This window comes from Labrus bergylta, chromosome 16 (assembly GCF_963930695.1).
Source record: "Labrus bergylta chromosome 16, fLabBer1.1, whole genome shotgun sequence".
NCBI classification, from domain to species: Eukaryota; Metazoa; Chordata; class Actinopteri; order Labriformes; family Labridae; genus Labrus; species Labrus bergylta.
This window is the reverse complement of record NC_089210.1, coordinates 18,173,898-18,190,055: the sequence shown is the minus strand read 5'-3', so window position 1 is coordinate 18,190,055 and position 16,158 is coordinate 18,173,898. Positions and strand designations below refer to the sequence as shown.

The window sequence follows — 16,158 nt, the reverse complement described above, 5'->3', positions numbered from 1 at the left end:
AGACGAAGAAACAATGGATAGGGAACACTGTCGGGCAGGCATGACTCTGAGGTCTTGACTGAATAGCTGAGGTAAGAGGGGGGTTATTTTTGCAATCTGAAAGTGAAAGCCTCTGATTTTATTTAGCTCAGACATTTGCTCAAAGGAAATCTCCTGAGATTCCTTGTGGATGGATCTCTTGCTGGAGGCCCTTTTATGCCGAGCTGATTTTTGAAAACATCTGGTAACATCAAAAGTGAATGTCCAAAATGCACTACATCTATCCATCCATCCATTTTCTTCCGCTTATCCGAGGTCGGGTCGCGGTGACAGCAGGCGCAGTAAGTCAACCCAGACTTACCGCTCCCCAGCAACGTTTTCCAGCTCCTCCTCCTGGGGGATTCCGAGGCGTTCCCAGGCTAGACAGGATTTATAATCCCTCCAGCGCATTCTGGGTCTGCCCCGGGGTCTCCTCCCAGTTGGTCGTGATTCCAAAGGGAGGCGTCCAGGAGGCATCCTTAACAGATGCCCAAACCACCTCAACTGGCTCCTTTCGATGCGGAGGAGCAGCGGCTCTGCTTTGAGTTCCCCTCGAATGTCCAAGCTCCTCACCCTATCGCTAAAGCTGAGCCCAGACGCCCTCTGGAGGAAACTTATTTCGGCTGCTTGTATCCGCGATCTCATTCTTTCGGTCACTACCCATAGCTAATGACCACAGGTGAAGGTTGGAACGAAGATCGGCCGGTAAATCAAGAGTTTTGCCTTCAGGCTCAGCTCCCTCTTCGCCACAACGGTCCGGCACAACGCCTGCATTACTGCTGACGCCGAGCCAATCCGTCTGTCGATCTCACGCTTCATCCTACCCTCACTCGTGAACAAGACCCAGAGATACTTGAACTCCTCCACTTGGGGCAAGGACACACTCCCCACCCGGAGAGAGCAATCCACCTTTTTCCGGCAGAGAACTATGGCCTCGGACTTGGAGGTGGGCCTCATCCCAGCCGCTTCGCAATGCCTGCTGGGAGGTTGCAGCTTGAGGAAGCCAACAAAACCACGTCATCTGCAAAAAGCAGAGACGAGATTTTGAGGTCCCCAAAATTGAAACCCTCCTGCCCACGGCTGCTCCTGGAGATCCTGTTCATGAATATCACAAACAGGACCGGTGACAAGGGGCGACCCTGGCGGAGGCCATCACGCACTGGGAGCGTGTCTGACTTTGTGCAGAGGATGCGGACACAGCTCCCACTTTGGTCATACAGGGACCGGATGGCTCGTACCAACGGTCCCCGGGGCCCCATATTCCCACAGTACCCCCCACGCAGATCCCCAGAATGAATGAAGAAAAAAAGTGCGGCAAAAACCTGAAACATAACCAGTAAAAACGTAAACGGTAAACATGCTGCAAATACACAAACGATGCATAATCATAAAGACATGTTAAAAAAAGAAAAAGGCTAAGTGGATGAGTATAGAGGAAGAAGGGGACACTGAAGGGCAGGTGGGGTCAGCTGAATGTAAGAGCCAGGTGATGAGGACAGGTAAACACAGAGGGAAAGGTAGAATGAGTAAATATAAATAAATACTGAAAAAAACATTTAGATATCAAGCTATCACTGCTGTATATGCAAAGACTGATATAGTCAGTCAGTCAAGATACATTTTTCCCTTTGTATTACATCTTAAGCGAATTCTGATGAACCTGCACATTAAAAAAAAAGAAAAGAAAAAAGTCACTAAAGATCTGAATGGTCATTTCTCGTAAGTCAGAAGGCTGACCAGAAACAGATACCTAAGAACAAAAGTGAAAGTAAGAAACCCTATCCTATAAAAAGCCGGACCAGCCTGCACATTTGCAGAGTCACTCCAGAGCATTCAGAGCAACACAAGAAAAGGTAAGACTCTCTTCATTCTATGATTTTCTTATTCATTTGATTGACGTCAGTTTGTTTTAGACTTCAAGATGTTTATAATGATAAATCTCTTTTTTATAAAGGACTCTTTGTACTGCTGAGTTTTCCTTTTCACTCTTTGTTTATTTTTCTTGAATGATGTGAACATGGAATTGATATTTATTTAAAAGTTACTTTAACAAACCAACTCTCACATGAACTGTTTATTTATTTTTTTACTGACGAATAAATTGAATGGGCTGCATGGTGGTGCAGTGGTTAGCACACGGTGGTTCCTGGTTTGAATCCCTGTTGATCAGGCCCCTCTCTGTATGGAGTTTGCATGTTCTCCCCGGGGAAGTGTTTCTCTCTGGGTACTCCGGCTTTCTCCCTCAGTCCAGAGACATTAACACACCACTGTTATATTTTTCAGATATGGGACCTCAACCTTCCAAACCACCCACACCTCCACCTTCTCGTAAGACTTTTGGCACAAATATTAAAATGATTCCTGGTCAAATATTGTGACAGTGTTTCTTGAGGTGATGTTGATTATAAGTTTAACCCTTGGTTGTCCTGCCGTTAAGTATACACTACATATACTTTATTAAATATGCCTTTGGGTGTGGGTAAGCAGGAGCACGGGGACATCTTCTGCTGTTTATCTCATACACATTAATATCCGTCTGTAGCATAGCATGACACACCCAGACTGAATAACAACAACAGTGATACATCACTTCACTGGTCTTAAAGCAATATCACTCAGCCAGCCGTAACCATGAGCAACCTTAAAGGCAAAGTGCATCATCAGACTGTTACTCTTCCAATTGTATGCAAAGTACAATTTAATTAAAAAATAAGTTATCCATAAATCAAATGATGTTTATACTCTCAACCTGAGAAAAAATGTCTCAAAAATAAATCTCATCTCCATCTTCCAATATTACCATTCAGTGAAACATGATGCTGTTTAAATTGTTTAAATAGTCTGAAGTTGTCTTACTGTATGTTGTGAATTTGTCTTTCAGCTTGTTTAAGACAGCCATGGAGGACTCTGCCGACGTGAGTAAACAGGAAGTGAGGGTGATGAAACTGGGTGTGGGTCTGCCACTCAGCAGAGCATCAATAACAGTGTGCCTGTTGAACATTCAATATTCAAAACACTGAAGTAATGAATCTCATGTTCTTCTACCAACAGGATCACTCAGGACAATCTCAACTTCATGAAATCTTACCAACCTCGAAACAAAGAAGTCAAACATCTCAGGATTCTGCTTCATGGACCAGTCGGTGCCGGCAAGTCCAGTTTCATAAACTCTGTTGAAAGTGCTTTGAGAGGCATTGTTACAAATTGAGCTTTGACGGATGCGACCTCTGGGAGAAGCTTCACCCTAAAGGTATGAACAACTGATGACTGTGGTGACTCAAAACTAAGATTATTCACCATTCTCTGTAAACTAAATTCCTTGAAGAAATTGATATTTTTTTTGGCAGCTCAGTTTCAGTAAAAGATTACAAATAAAATAAAAAACATTTGATCAACATAGATTATCACTGAATAACCTCACTGAATAAAATTAAATAATTATTTTGTTGGTTTAGGAATGTCTATCTTAGATTTACCTGAACAATGCAAATTATTTCTCCTTCTTCTTCACAGTACCAAACATACAAAATTCAAAAAGATGATCAGAGCTTCTATTCTATTGTTTTCAATGACATCATGGGCTTGGAGGCAAACCTCAACAATGGAGTCCAGGTGGAAGATGTCAAACTGGCCCTGCGGGGACATGTGAGAGAGGATTACAAGGTACACTCCTAAAACTTTCTCTTTTTTTGTTAAAGGGCCCTGTGGAGTTCACTTCAACAAGTGTTTTAAATGAATGCAAGCAGCACCCTCTGATGTTCAGAACAGCAAAAACCTGCAGTTCCTCAAGTTTCCACCAGAGGTGTGCTGCAGCTTAAATAATCCTAGCAAGGAGTCCTAGATGAGGAGTGATTTAGAAACACTCTCTTTGCGAGGAAGAGACAGAAACTTTTATCTTAATGAAGAGGCGTAGTTGACCCGGTTGACCCCGTTGCTAGGTATGACACTTTCTTCAGAAGCTGCGATTGGTTGAGTTCTCTCTCAGGGTGTTTTCCCATTAGGCATGTTTGTTTGGTACCGCGACCCAAGCACAAGGATTCGGGCCTGTGTGTGAGAAGCAAGTCTCTCAATAATAAAATGTAAAACTAGAATATGTAAAAAAAAGAGTGTGCTTTTTTTTATTCACTGAAACATTCACGGCTCTGTGCATTGAAAAATACTGTTAGAATGTCTATTTTTGTTTTTCAGTTTCGTACTAATGGCCCACTGACAGAGAATGACCCGGGCTACAACTCCAACCCCTCTCTGGATGACAAAGTCCACGTGCTGGTCTGTGTGGTTCCTGTCAGCTCAGTCTCTCTGTTAGATGACAAAGTCGTGCAGAAGTTAAGAGAAGTCAGACTAGCTGCCAGTGATCTGGGTCAGAACAGATATCACACACTTACATTTCCATATCAGGCAAATTAAAAAACAAGTGATTAAAGTACTGAAAATGTTTCCACATCTGCAGGAATTCCCCAACTGGCCATCCTCACCAAAGTTGATCAGGCCTGTCCTGAGGTCAGATCAAATATTCACAACTTGCACAAGAGCAAGTACCTGAAGGGACAGGTGAGCCGGTTTAGATTTGTTATTGTTGAGTTTCATTTTTTTTTTTTCATCACATTTCCACCTTTGGTCTGAGCTTTGCAATTTGATTATCTGAAAATATTTGACTCCAACAGGTGGAAAAATTCAGTGCAATGCTGGGAATTCCCATCAACTGCATCTTTCTGGTGAAGAACTACGAGTCAGAAATCAAAACGACTGACGACATCAACGGGCCGCTTTTGACCGCACTATATATGTCACTGTATATCCGAAACCATGTCCCAAAAAGTATCAAGTTTAGGACAAGACCAGAAATAGTGACCAATAGGGTCCCATCCTCCGACCTGCATTTGTCACAGGAAGCAGCGACCGCGGGGCAGTTTGGACTCAGAGTAGTGCAGTGGATGAATAACCTAAACTGAATGAGTTGGAGTCTACCGTATAAATTTGTATGAATGGGATTAGTTACTTCTGATGGTCTCTTTACACAGCAGCCTCTACCATCAGTGTGTGAATGTGTAGGTGTGACCTGCGGTGTAAAAGCGCTTTGAGTAGTCTGAAGACTAGAAGAGAAATATACAAGCTCAAGTACATTTACCATTTAACAAAATTTCTAACTTGGAGGTGTCAGAGTTACATATTGGTCCTTTAAATAAATATAAAATCAGTAAACATATTGTAGATTCACTTATTAGTCTGCAATTAAACATTTATAACTGTGTTTTTAAATAACATAAATAAGTTTCAATGCTTAACCGCTGTCACTATTTTCAACATCATCCCTCAAGTATTTGTCATTCCAGCTATATATATATATATATATATATAAGTCCAGTAGAATATATATATATATATATATATATATATATATTCTACTGGACTTTTTGCACAGACAAAAATCTCTAACAAATACAAACTCATTAGAAAATGTTTTACTGAGGTAACAAATCAAATCAGAGATGCGGTTATAATCTTGCAGACTTGATCAATTCAAACTTCTTTTAACAACACATCATGTACTCATCCCCTGATGCCTCGTGCCAAGAAAGCAGGTGGAAAGCACCGAGCTCGTCTCTGGTCTTGACTAAATGGTTTAATGCTCTTATGCTGACCTCTTGTGGCCATTTAAAAAAGAAGAAGAATGAATTCTCTCTGGAATGAAAAGTCAGCACCTCTCCATGTCTTCCTGTTATTATCAGTGTGTCTGTGGCGTAATGCATTCCCGACGTGACGGCTGATGTTCTTGTGAGAGTCCTGTGACCTCTCGGCGCGTCCTCACAGTCAGCAGGCCTTCATCCGTCAGAGTCATGAGTACAAGAGATGGTCTGAGGCAGGATCTTATGTTAAACGACTGAGTCTTTACTCTGTTGTTATATTTTGTGTCATTTCTCTTTATCATATTTAATATTTACACTTCATAATGGAGCCTCCCAGAATATGAATTTCTTGTACAATCAGAGTGACGCCTGGAGGGTTATATTTCATATTCTTCATTAATCCCTTTACTCTGTTATTGAGAGACAAGCTTCTCACACAGCTGTGAGGGCCCCGAATCACACACATACACAAACAGGACCTGTGGACATGCATTAGAGGAGAGATGTCAGAGCGGGGCTGCTACAGTTCTGCAGTACTCGAGAAGTTGCCCTGGCTCCTCTCCAGCTGCCTGACCAACTTTCATATTACTTACCGCTTCGGGACTTGAACCAGCGGCCGTCCGGTTCCAAACCCAAGGTCCGTACGGGCTAAGCTACTACCGCCCCTTGGTTAGCATGATGTGCGACCCACGTACAAAGGCGATAGTCCTCAAAGCATGCGGCCTGCGCTAGAATCTGACCTTTGGCTACCTTCCTCCATCATTTATTCAGTATTTGCCTATCTGCATGTAGTTCTGTTTATTTAGTTCCTGTTCTATTTTTGTTCCCCATTGCACTATGATCACTTTCCCCACTCAGTGTTCGTCTCCCGCTGGTCGCCCGATCACTGTCCCCTTGTATCTTTGGTCTATTTTATCTATTGTGTATTTTAATGTTTTTTATTTAATTTAATAGTTTATATTTTAAGTCTACCTTGCACTGTCTTTGCTGCTCTTTTTTTTTTTTTACTCTATGTGCCTTTGAATTGCCTCCCGGGGTCAAATACAGATTTTTGATTTGAATTGACAGAAAACATCTGGAACCTTGACATCTGATAAAACCTGTTCTGAATCCTAGACTGCACATCTGCTGAGCTGACAGAGTCCACTCATCGATCAGTTGAATTTCAAGTCTTTAATCTGGGATCATCATTACAGCATGCAGGTTTTATCTTTGGGTATGATTAAGCCCATCCTAATGTATTGTTCCACCTGCTTCTGTATTCTGTTAAAAATAAGGCCAAACTCACACGCATCACAACCACAGCTGCCAAAAAAATTCCCCCCCCCCCCCCCCCAAACCACCACCACCAAACCTCACAGAACTCAACAACAGGGCCATTGCACACATTGCAACCTCAATAGAACAGGACATCACACATCCAATAAACACTCACCTCACCCCACTTCCCTCATGATGAACAAACGACCTCGCTGAACTGAGAAATCTGTATTACTGTCTAACTGTTTGTGATATACTCTGTGTTTTGTGTATGTATGTTCCTCGGTGGGAATTGTCTGTTTGAACAGTAACGGTGCTGAGGAAAAGAGTTTCCCCATGGGGAAAATAAAGTCTAAAGTAAAGGTAGAAGCACCTGATTAATAACTCACTAAAACTCAAGGACATCAAGTGAGACTGACTGAGAGAGTTCAACCACATGAAACCAGAGGTGCAGACACGACATGTAAAGAACCAAGAACCTAAAATAATTTCTTGCAATCTATACTTCTTTTTCCTCCTGTAGTGTAAATATTATTCTTGTGGATGTTTAGATGATCAGCTGTGTCTTATATCTGTTCAGGTCCAGTGACTTCCCCTGGCTAAAGCTGGCCCTAAAGAGAATGTGTCTGTCAAAGTGAACAGGAGCGGAAATAAATAAAATATATTGAGCATTAATATAGTAGGCCTGCTATGTAGGATATGACACACAGGTGAAGTCTGCATCAGAACAAGTGGCTGTTCATAACCAGAACGTGAGGACTCTAGCACAGTGCGGGTTTTGCATAGTTGAAGACAGGAAACAAGGCAAGGGACCTGTGGTGGCAAAACCCCCAAACCTCTTTTTGCTGACAGCGTTCACAGGAGTTTTTGAGTTGAGCACGTCAGCAGCTCTTTGGTCATGACAGGAAAAAAAACCAAATTGGTCTTTTAGATTCTACCTTCCATCTTTCTGATGTCCTTTAACTTTAATGTTTGAGTCTTGGTGTTTTGTAATACTGGTGTGATGTTTTCATATGTGTGAGTTGTGAAATTGGAGTTTTCCAGAATTGCAGGCAGGAACGGTCACTTATTGTATATGATGCATTCTGTTGGGTCAGCAGAAACATTTTGTTCTTCTCTAACACACCTTTTTCTTCTTCTCTTTGTGTGGACTTCTGCATACTTTCTTATTGAATCCACGCAGGTCAGTATTTGACTAACGTGTTGAACAAACTCAGTAAGGCTGGTCGGCTCAATGTGTTTGGACGTCCTCCCAGTCACATGGAAGTGAGTTGGGAGGGGGAGGGGGGAGGGGTATCGTAAGGTTTCAGGAATTCAGTGACTGCTCAGCGAGCGATAAGAAGCTCAGATTGTACTTCCTCTGTTGGGTTTACCATCCTGCATAGCAACTGTTGTCTTCTGGTTCTCACTGGGTGTCTGTCAGCTGGAGCAGGAGGAGGGAGCTCAACCTCTGATGGGAAGTAACAAGTAGGTAAAACTTATTTTGGACGCAGTTCTACTTTTATAATCCTCATCATCTCCTGTTGCTTTAGTGTTGAAGTTATCAGCTTTTTGTTTGTGTTAGATTGTAAATGTTTGGATTCCTGATGTTACTCATGTTCCTCTTTGTCACTGAATACAATAGATGCAGTCAGAAATGCTAATTAAAATGTTAATAGTGTTTGTGATGGCAGCGTTGTGCAGATACCTTGCACAAACAAAACAAGGGCAAGGCACAGATGATATCCTGTGGTCAGTTGGAGTGCTCCATCAGTGGCTGTGGCTCATGTTGCTCTAATTGATTTAGGATGGATTTATGAGGAGACACAGGAGGGATAACATGGCTGACTGAGCCTATTCACCATGAGACTGACCATATAGCCTCCTGTTTTATGAACCACAGCAATAATCCAACAGTCTACTAAGTAAAGTACAAAGTCCTTTTAAACAAGACGTCTTCTGCTTTATGCCTCCTTAACTTTATTTCTTTAAACTGATGGTTTCTCCAAATAGTGGAAAGTGTACTTATAAGGGATGTCACAACACCAGAGTTTTAAACTTAGATATGACTGTAGTGAAAATTAAATAACTTCAATACCTGTTTCGATACGACTTCTAGAGTCTGTTGGGAAAAATCCACACACCATTATGTCACACCAATAAAACATTTGCATAACGTAATCACATTTTGTTCTTCCAAAGTTCACTGTTGTGAGGAGGCGTACTACTGGAACATTGTCCAAACCCAATGCTGTCATGGTTACGAAGTGTTAACACTGTTTAGAGCCTGACCGGTGTGGAATTTTAGGGGCAAATATCATCATTGGGGAGAGAAGAAAGTCTGATACCGATATGTCGGCTGATATTTTTCTTAGGGTGGCTGTGGCTCAGTTGGTAGAGTTGTCGCCTCTCAACCAGTAGGTCAAGGATTCAATCCCCAGCTGAGCAACATGTCCGATGTGTCCTTGGGCAAGACACTTAACCCTGCATTGCTCCCGCTGACGGTGGCAGTGTATGAATGGATTATGGTTGTACTTCCTCTCTGATGTACGTCGCTTTGGATAAAAGCGTCTGCTAAGTGAATTGTAACATTGTAGATGTATCTTTGATTTGCAGAGATAGATAAATATAGATACACGCTTTCATTTGTGTTCATCCCTCAAATGCAGTTATCAAACACTTGTGGAAAAGATTTATAATGAAGACAAGATGATTACCCAACTGGAAAATAACTGAACATTTATGCGCATCACCGCTCGACACTTTGGAGAGTAATGATGCTTGTCTGTATAGCGCCCTCTGCTGGTCAAAGAGAATTGCTAGTGTAATGCAATGAAACTCAAATTAAATGCTATTTGACTGGTGAATAAATCTAGTAATATCGGCACATACAGGTATCTACAATCAAATTAGCCAATACCGATAGTCACTGGATGGGCTAATATCGGCTGATATTATCGGCTGGCTGATAATTCGGTCAGGCTGATTTACTTTCTTCCAGTCTGCCAGCGAAGCTATCAAGTCGGCTGCTGGTGTCCTGACCCTTGCTCCCCGTGATGTGCACTTGAATCGGTCACGGCCAGCTGTGCTGCACACACCAGGCTGCTCTATAGTCACGTCAGCTAATGTTAAACGTCAATGAACAAACGCTATGATGCCAGTTATGTTATTCAAGTGTCTCTGCAATGAATAAGCAACAATATTATTAAAGGGGACATACTGTGAAAAATGTGTTTTTGAACATATATGTGGGTAACCTGAGTGTCTACTGACCCACAAAATTTGAAATAAACCCATCCAGTCCTTTGTTTGTGGTCTGAATAAGTCTTACAACACAGAGAAAAATGCTCCGTTTCAAATTTGCTCTCCTTGTGACATCACAGTGGGATTTTGGTAAAAAAAAAAAAAAAAAAAATCCCCTCCCCTCTCCTGGTATCTCCACCCATGGACTCCACCCCCAGCCTTGAGCAAAACTTTTTATTCTCACTAGTGAAGGAGTGATGTCTACTGGGAAAATTTAGGGAGGGGGGGGAGGGGGGGGGGGGCTCATTGCATTTAAAGAGACACACACCCTAAAACGGAGTGTTCTGAGTGAGCTGGTTTATACAGGATCACAAACCTCCTCTGGTGCTTGATTCATGTTATATTTTGACCAAAGCACAGCACAGATGTTTCATTTAGACCACAGGGGACTGTTTGAAAAGGTTGAGAAGAGGGAGAATATGTCCTCTTTAAGAGACATGTTGTTGTGTCTTAAGTTCATATTGCCATTAATACTGTTAGACTTTTACCTGAGTCTCACTTGTAAATAACCATTTTCTTGAAAGGTGCACTATGGAGGTTTGTTGGTGAAATTTTAAGTTGGAAAAGTGAAACAATTCTATGCTATATCAAACTTGACTATCTAGAGGAAGTAAAAGTCGTAACAAGGTTTCCGTAGGTGAACCTGCGGAAGGATCATTACCGGTTTTGAGATCCCCGCACCCGAGGCCGCGTGGCCCCTCGGTGCTGGCGGCGGATATGTCAGAAAAACACATTTGAATGCACAAATTTTACTCAAAGAAACTGGATCTCCTGCTGCCCTTTCCTTTAACAAAGCTTCAAATCCTTTCGCAGCTTGAGAGTCAATATTTCCCCAAGGAGTTTCTACTGTTCAAAAACCACTCATTGACGTTGGGCTTATCGAGCAGGGATATCAGAAACTTGACTTTTACTCCCTGGAAGTAAAGTCCCTGGAGCACTGTTTGGAGCGAACTTATGATGAGGATTGTATCAAGAATTATTAACTGAATCTCCTGCTGCCCTTTCCTTTAACAAAGCTTCAAATCCTTTCGCAGCTTTAGAGTCAAGGAGTTTCTATTGTTTAGAAACCACTCATTGACGTCTGGCTTATCAAGCAGGGATATCAGAAACTTGATAAACAAATGATTATCCAAAACTGTCTCAAATGTAAATAGGCGAGTCTTTGGCAACAAGTTTGACAAATTAATTCTAAACGTTGCCATGTTTTGTTTTTAATCTGCTTCCCCCAAGTGCCCAAAAATATCAGTCTTTGCAGGTTTAAATAAAATATTGTGAAATGTTTGAAGTGAAAACCAGAGTCCGTCTTTCGTGTGAGCATGTTGTCCTCATCTGATTTTGACTCACTTTGTCCCCCGCCTGGCTTGATTTCAAAGAGCTGATGTGAAACTTGTGGTCACAGAGTGCAGAGGGAAAATGCGAGTTTGTTCCTCCACAAACGTCAAGCTTTACAATTTCTCACTTTGTCCTGCTTCTGTTTCTGAGCTTCAACATTAAATCAGTTCGAGGCTCAATAAGAGAGACTTACCTGATACATGATCTCTCCATTATAATATTTATTATATATTCCATTATAACATTGCTTCAGTTTCATTAGAGCGCACATTTTTCGACCTGTGATAAAGTATCACAAGTTTTCTGTTATATTGCTGTGGTCGCCACCTTACAAAGAGGAAGTGAGTCATTCTCAGGTAAGGAAACCAGCGCTTAGCACAGTTATACACTTTATGACACGCTGTGAAGCTACCTAAACCATTTAACCCTTGGACAACTGATGAGGTTGTTTCAGGACGTTAAAATGTTGTTTTTTATGGGGCGTCAGTAGCCTAGTGGTTGGTGCATAAGCCCCATGTGGAGGCTGTAGTCCTCCGAGCAGGCGTTTCAAATCCGACCTGTGGCTTCTTACGGTGTCATTCCCCTCTGTCTCTCTCTCTAGCTCAGATTCATAACTCTATGACCTGTCCTATTGCTAAATAAAGGCATTAAAAGCCCAAAAATAAACCTTTTAAAAAAAAGTTGTTTGAGTAAAAGTTTAGCTCGTTTAGTCTCTTACTTGAAAACCAGTGGACTGACTTTCAATGTGAATAATACACTTCTTCTTTTTTTACGTCAGTAAGGATTTCTGAAAATGGAGAAAGGATACCCACCACAGGAGTCAGCTCCACCGTACCCGGGGCCGCCTCTGAACTATGGGGGCGCCGCGCCTCAGCCAGAGATGTACCCACAGCCGGGGATGTGCCCACAGCCCGGATTCTACCCAACAGCACCGCCCGCTGGATACCAGGCCGGTCTGTGTCCGCCTGCGTGAAAAGATCATGCTGCTGCTTTTCTAAAGTGTGACATTTATTTCGACACTGTGAGGCTGAACAACAACATTTATCTGAGAACACTAAAGACCTTAGCTATGTTTATTTCTGCTTTTTAAAGCGCCAGTGGGTTGCATGCGAAGGATTATTGAACCATGTTCGGATACAATTCAAAGCGCCAATTAAAAGGTCTGATGAGAAAGTGACAATATTCAAAATTAAAGATTACACTTAAAAGAAGGAATATGCAACATTTTACACATAAATACAGCAGAAATCAAGTCTATCCTGTGTAAATGTGTCTCTGAGTCATGACTGTCTACAATGAGTGAGAAGCTCGAGTCCCGCTGGCTGTGTTGTTGTCAGAGCCTTGTTTACATGGACAGGACGGTAAAAGCTGTTTTAGTCAAGGACTAGAGAGACGAAGAACATACTGATTATTCGAATGACACCTAAGCGTTTTTTCAATCACTGTCATTCTTTGTCAATTTCCATAGATGTGAAGCTACAAGCTAACTAAAGAGCGCTAACATTAGCATGCTAACACAACAATGCAGGCCACAGGTGATTGCAGCTCGAGAGTCGATCGAAAAGTCACACATTCTTCCTTTAAAACAGATATAAGTTTTAGATTCCAAACATATCCACTATAACTTTGCTTCGTTGGTCTTGCTAGCCGCTCTGGTGAAAAATATGCTGACCTCCATCTACCTGAGGTTATCCGCGGTGTATCGCAAACTCAAGTCAACTACCTTTCATACAAACTGCTTCACAAAATAACAGTCATTGTAAAAACACTCCTACATCTGTAGAGAACACTGACATGTAAGCAAACATAATTAGCAAAGTTATAGAGCATCGAATCAAAATTCAGATCTGAATTCTGCTTTCTCACTTTGGTAAACTGTGTGTTTTTTCTGCCAGGTGTTCCCTACGCTCCTCCTGCACCTGCAGCAACAGGTGAGGTCATGCACCTACAGTATGCCAACACGACTGAGATGCATGCATTGTTGTACTTTACCATTTTTCAGAAAAGGGCGTGCACAACCAAGTCAACCCTTCACTAACACACGTAAAGAGATGGTAAATATGTTACGGTTCTAGTTTTAGGAATGAGGAAATCTTGCTTTGTCACAAAGTCATCGGGTGAAATCCTCTCTCTCTGCTCAGAGTCATCGGGAGAATAGCCCGTTTGTGTCGTCTGAGCTCAACAAAAAGCTATTGTTCACTGTTTGTGTGGTTGAGGGTCACCGTATGAGCTTTGCTTATAACAGAGGTCCTTTCACAGGTACATTTCTGATTGTCATGAAATCCAAAAATTTAAAACACACTAGCTCATATGAACTGTGAGCGTCTCATTTGAGGGATTTGTTTTAATTGTCACGTTTAAATGTACGTAATTTTTTAGTTTTTTAAATTTTCCCCCATCCATGGCAGCTTTAAACTTCACTTTTAGAACCAGCATTCACGATTAAACTCTTACTGCTTCAACAGCTTGTTAACTTAAAGTACACAGCAGGGAACAAAGAAAGACAGAAACAGTATCTACTTTTATGTTTAACTTGCTCAGTCTTTTGGCTCCCTCTGCTGGTCTTAACAGTTGCACTAGATGAAGTGTGATTTAAAAGATGAACACTCCTTCATTAATACCTGAAAAAGGAGTTAAAAAGAGACTAAAGAGCAGGTTAAAGACCTTACTCGTTATATTATCTACAAAGACCCAACGTTAATCCATCATGAGCACTCAGCAGCATCTAGCAAAGTTAAAGGTGATTGAAACATCTTCCTTTAAGATGCAGAAATCTTGGGCAAAACCAGACTCATGCTGAACATCCATCAGCCGAAACTAACTAGGTTATGACATTGATTGAGAATTTGAAAATGGAGACCAATCCTATACGTTCTGCTTTGTGCAATTCTCGTCCTCAGTCACTCACCTGGTTGTAACAGCGGGGCTTCATGACAGCCCGGGACAAGCTCTGTGTCCGCACTGCCAGCAGACAGTGGTCACCGTGACGCATCACACAGCGGGCCTGATGACCTGGGGCATCTGTGCCGGCCTCACCTTTTTTGGGTAAAAATACAAACACCGGGTGGAATTTAGTGGGGGGGGGGAAATCTATAAACATTTTCAACAAATGATTTGAAACTTTACAGGCAAACAAAGCAGTTATACAAGCTTTTGTAACTTTAGGGTGAAATAATTGAAACGCCTCCTGCTTCCTGCTTCCTCTTACAGGTGTTTTCTCTGCTGTTTCCTCCCGTTCTGCATTGAGTCCTGCAAAGACGTGGAGCATCGCTGTCCAACCTGCCACAAAGTCATCTACATATTCAAACGGTGGTGAACATTACCTGAATGGAACCACTTTTCTATGGCCTTTTAATAGCCTTACTTGTTTATGCAATGTTTTGATATTAATCTAAATGTTAAAAAATGCACTTGTGACTATGGAGCATCAAACTGGGAGGACTTGATGTCCGCATTCATGTTTGTAATTCATTAAACAAGAGATGTAACCAAAAAAAAGATGCAAAGTAAAAAAACTTTGAGAAAACGAAACCTTACTTTTCTCCTAACTGTGTCAAGTCGTGAATTCATTTAGTGTGGTGTCTTCAAGGTTATGCTGTTTCCATGCCTGATGTTTCACTCTTCACCTTTCTCGTGTTTTATTGTTTTCTGTCATGTTTCAGTGACAAACTTTTAGGACGCATTCCCTTAAGGCCCTGACACACTGAGCAGACGGCAAAGAACTAGTGGTGATGAAGGCAGCCTGTGGCGTCGCCTTTTGTCTTGGCCAAAAAGTTGCACTTGAACACACTGCAAAGACTACAGCCGACGGCCAACCACCACGTACGTTCTGCACATGCATGAGAGGAAATAACTCTCCATGCCAGCAGGGCGGCATGTAGTCCGTTGTTATGATACGAGAAGACCATTTTCACACCGCTGTCGCTCACCACTCGCATTATAGGTAGAATACTAATGGAGAATAATGTCTGATAAAAAGTTGAAAATGGCGCTGGCGTTGTCAGCCCTTGGTCTTTTAGTGGAAAAAGAAAAAAAGAGACGGAGGGACAAATAAGGAGAAACCGCACTAATGGGTGAAAGCATGGATACTACAGCGGCATGCTCAAGGGGCTTTCCTGATCCTGTGTCGAGGGGGGTCGAGGGGTAGCAACGGAGCCGGACACATCGCGAAAACTAGGGCGATGACACCTACTCTCTGCAGCTAAGCTGTGAAATATATTGGAGTAACCATCAGCAGTTCTGTGTTCTCTGGACTGTTTTTAACAGGCCTGACTGGGGGCTCTGAAGGGAGCAGAAAGGGGAGAATAACTTTTGCACTTGGTGGTTCCCCAATCTTTGTTTCTGCTGGTCAACAGAGGGTGGAAGAGGGCTGAAGCTCACAGACGAAGAAACAATGGATAGGGAACACTGTCGGGCAGGCATGACTCTGAGGTCTTGACTGAATAGCTGAGGTAAGAGGGGGGTTATTTTTGCAATCTGAAAGTGAAAGCCTCTGATTTTATTTAGCTCAGACATTTGCTCAAAGGAAATCTCCTGAGATTCCTTGTGGATGGATCTCTTGCTGGAGGCCGTTTGTGCCGAGCTGATTTTTGAAAACATCTGGTAACATCAAAAGTGAACGTCCAAAATGCACTACATC

The 16,158-nt window shown here is 42.1% G+C and overlaps 1 protein-coding gene and 1 pseudogene across 2 annotated transcripts; both read left to right on the top strand.

Moving 5' to 3' along the window:
* Positions 1 to 2,088: 2,088 nt before the first annotated feature.
* Positions 2,089 to 7,580, top strand: LOC110001011 (interferon-induced protein 44-like; annotated as a pseudogene).
* Positions 7,581 to 8,212: 632 nt separating this feature from the next.
* On the top strand, positions 8,213 to 15,055 carry LOC110001015 (cell death-inducing p53-target protein 1 homolog). 2 transcript variants are annotated; one of them, XM_020656428.3, is made up of 5 exons: positions 8,213 to 8,372; positions 12,298 to 12,472; positions 13,415 to 13,450; positions 14,420 to 14,564; positions 14,730 to 15,055. In XM_020656428.3, exons 2-5 carry the CDS (start codon positions 12,313 to 12,315, stop codon positions 14,833 to 14,835), a joined length of 447 nt encoding a protein of 148 aa, XP_020512084.1. In that variant the 5' UTR covers positions 8,213 to 8,372; positions 12,298 to 12,312; the 3' UTR covers positions 14,836 to 15,055. The 2 variants fall into 2 exon arrangements, with proteins under 2 accessions (XP_020512084.1, XP_020512085.1); XM_020656429.3 differs by having other exon boundaries at positions 8,220 to 8,376.
* The last annotated feature ends 1,103 nt before the right edge of the window (positions 15,056 to 16,158 follow it).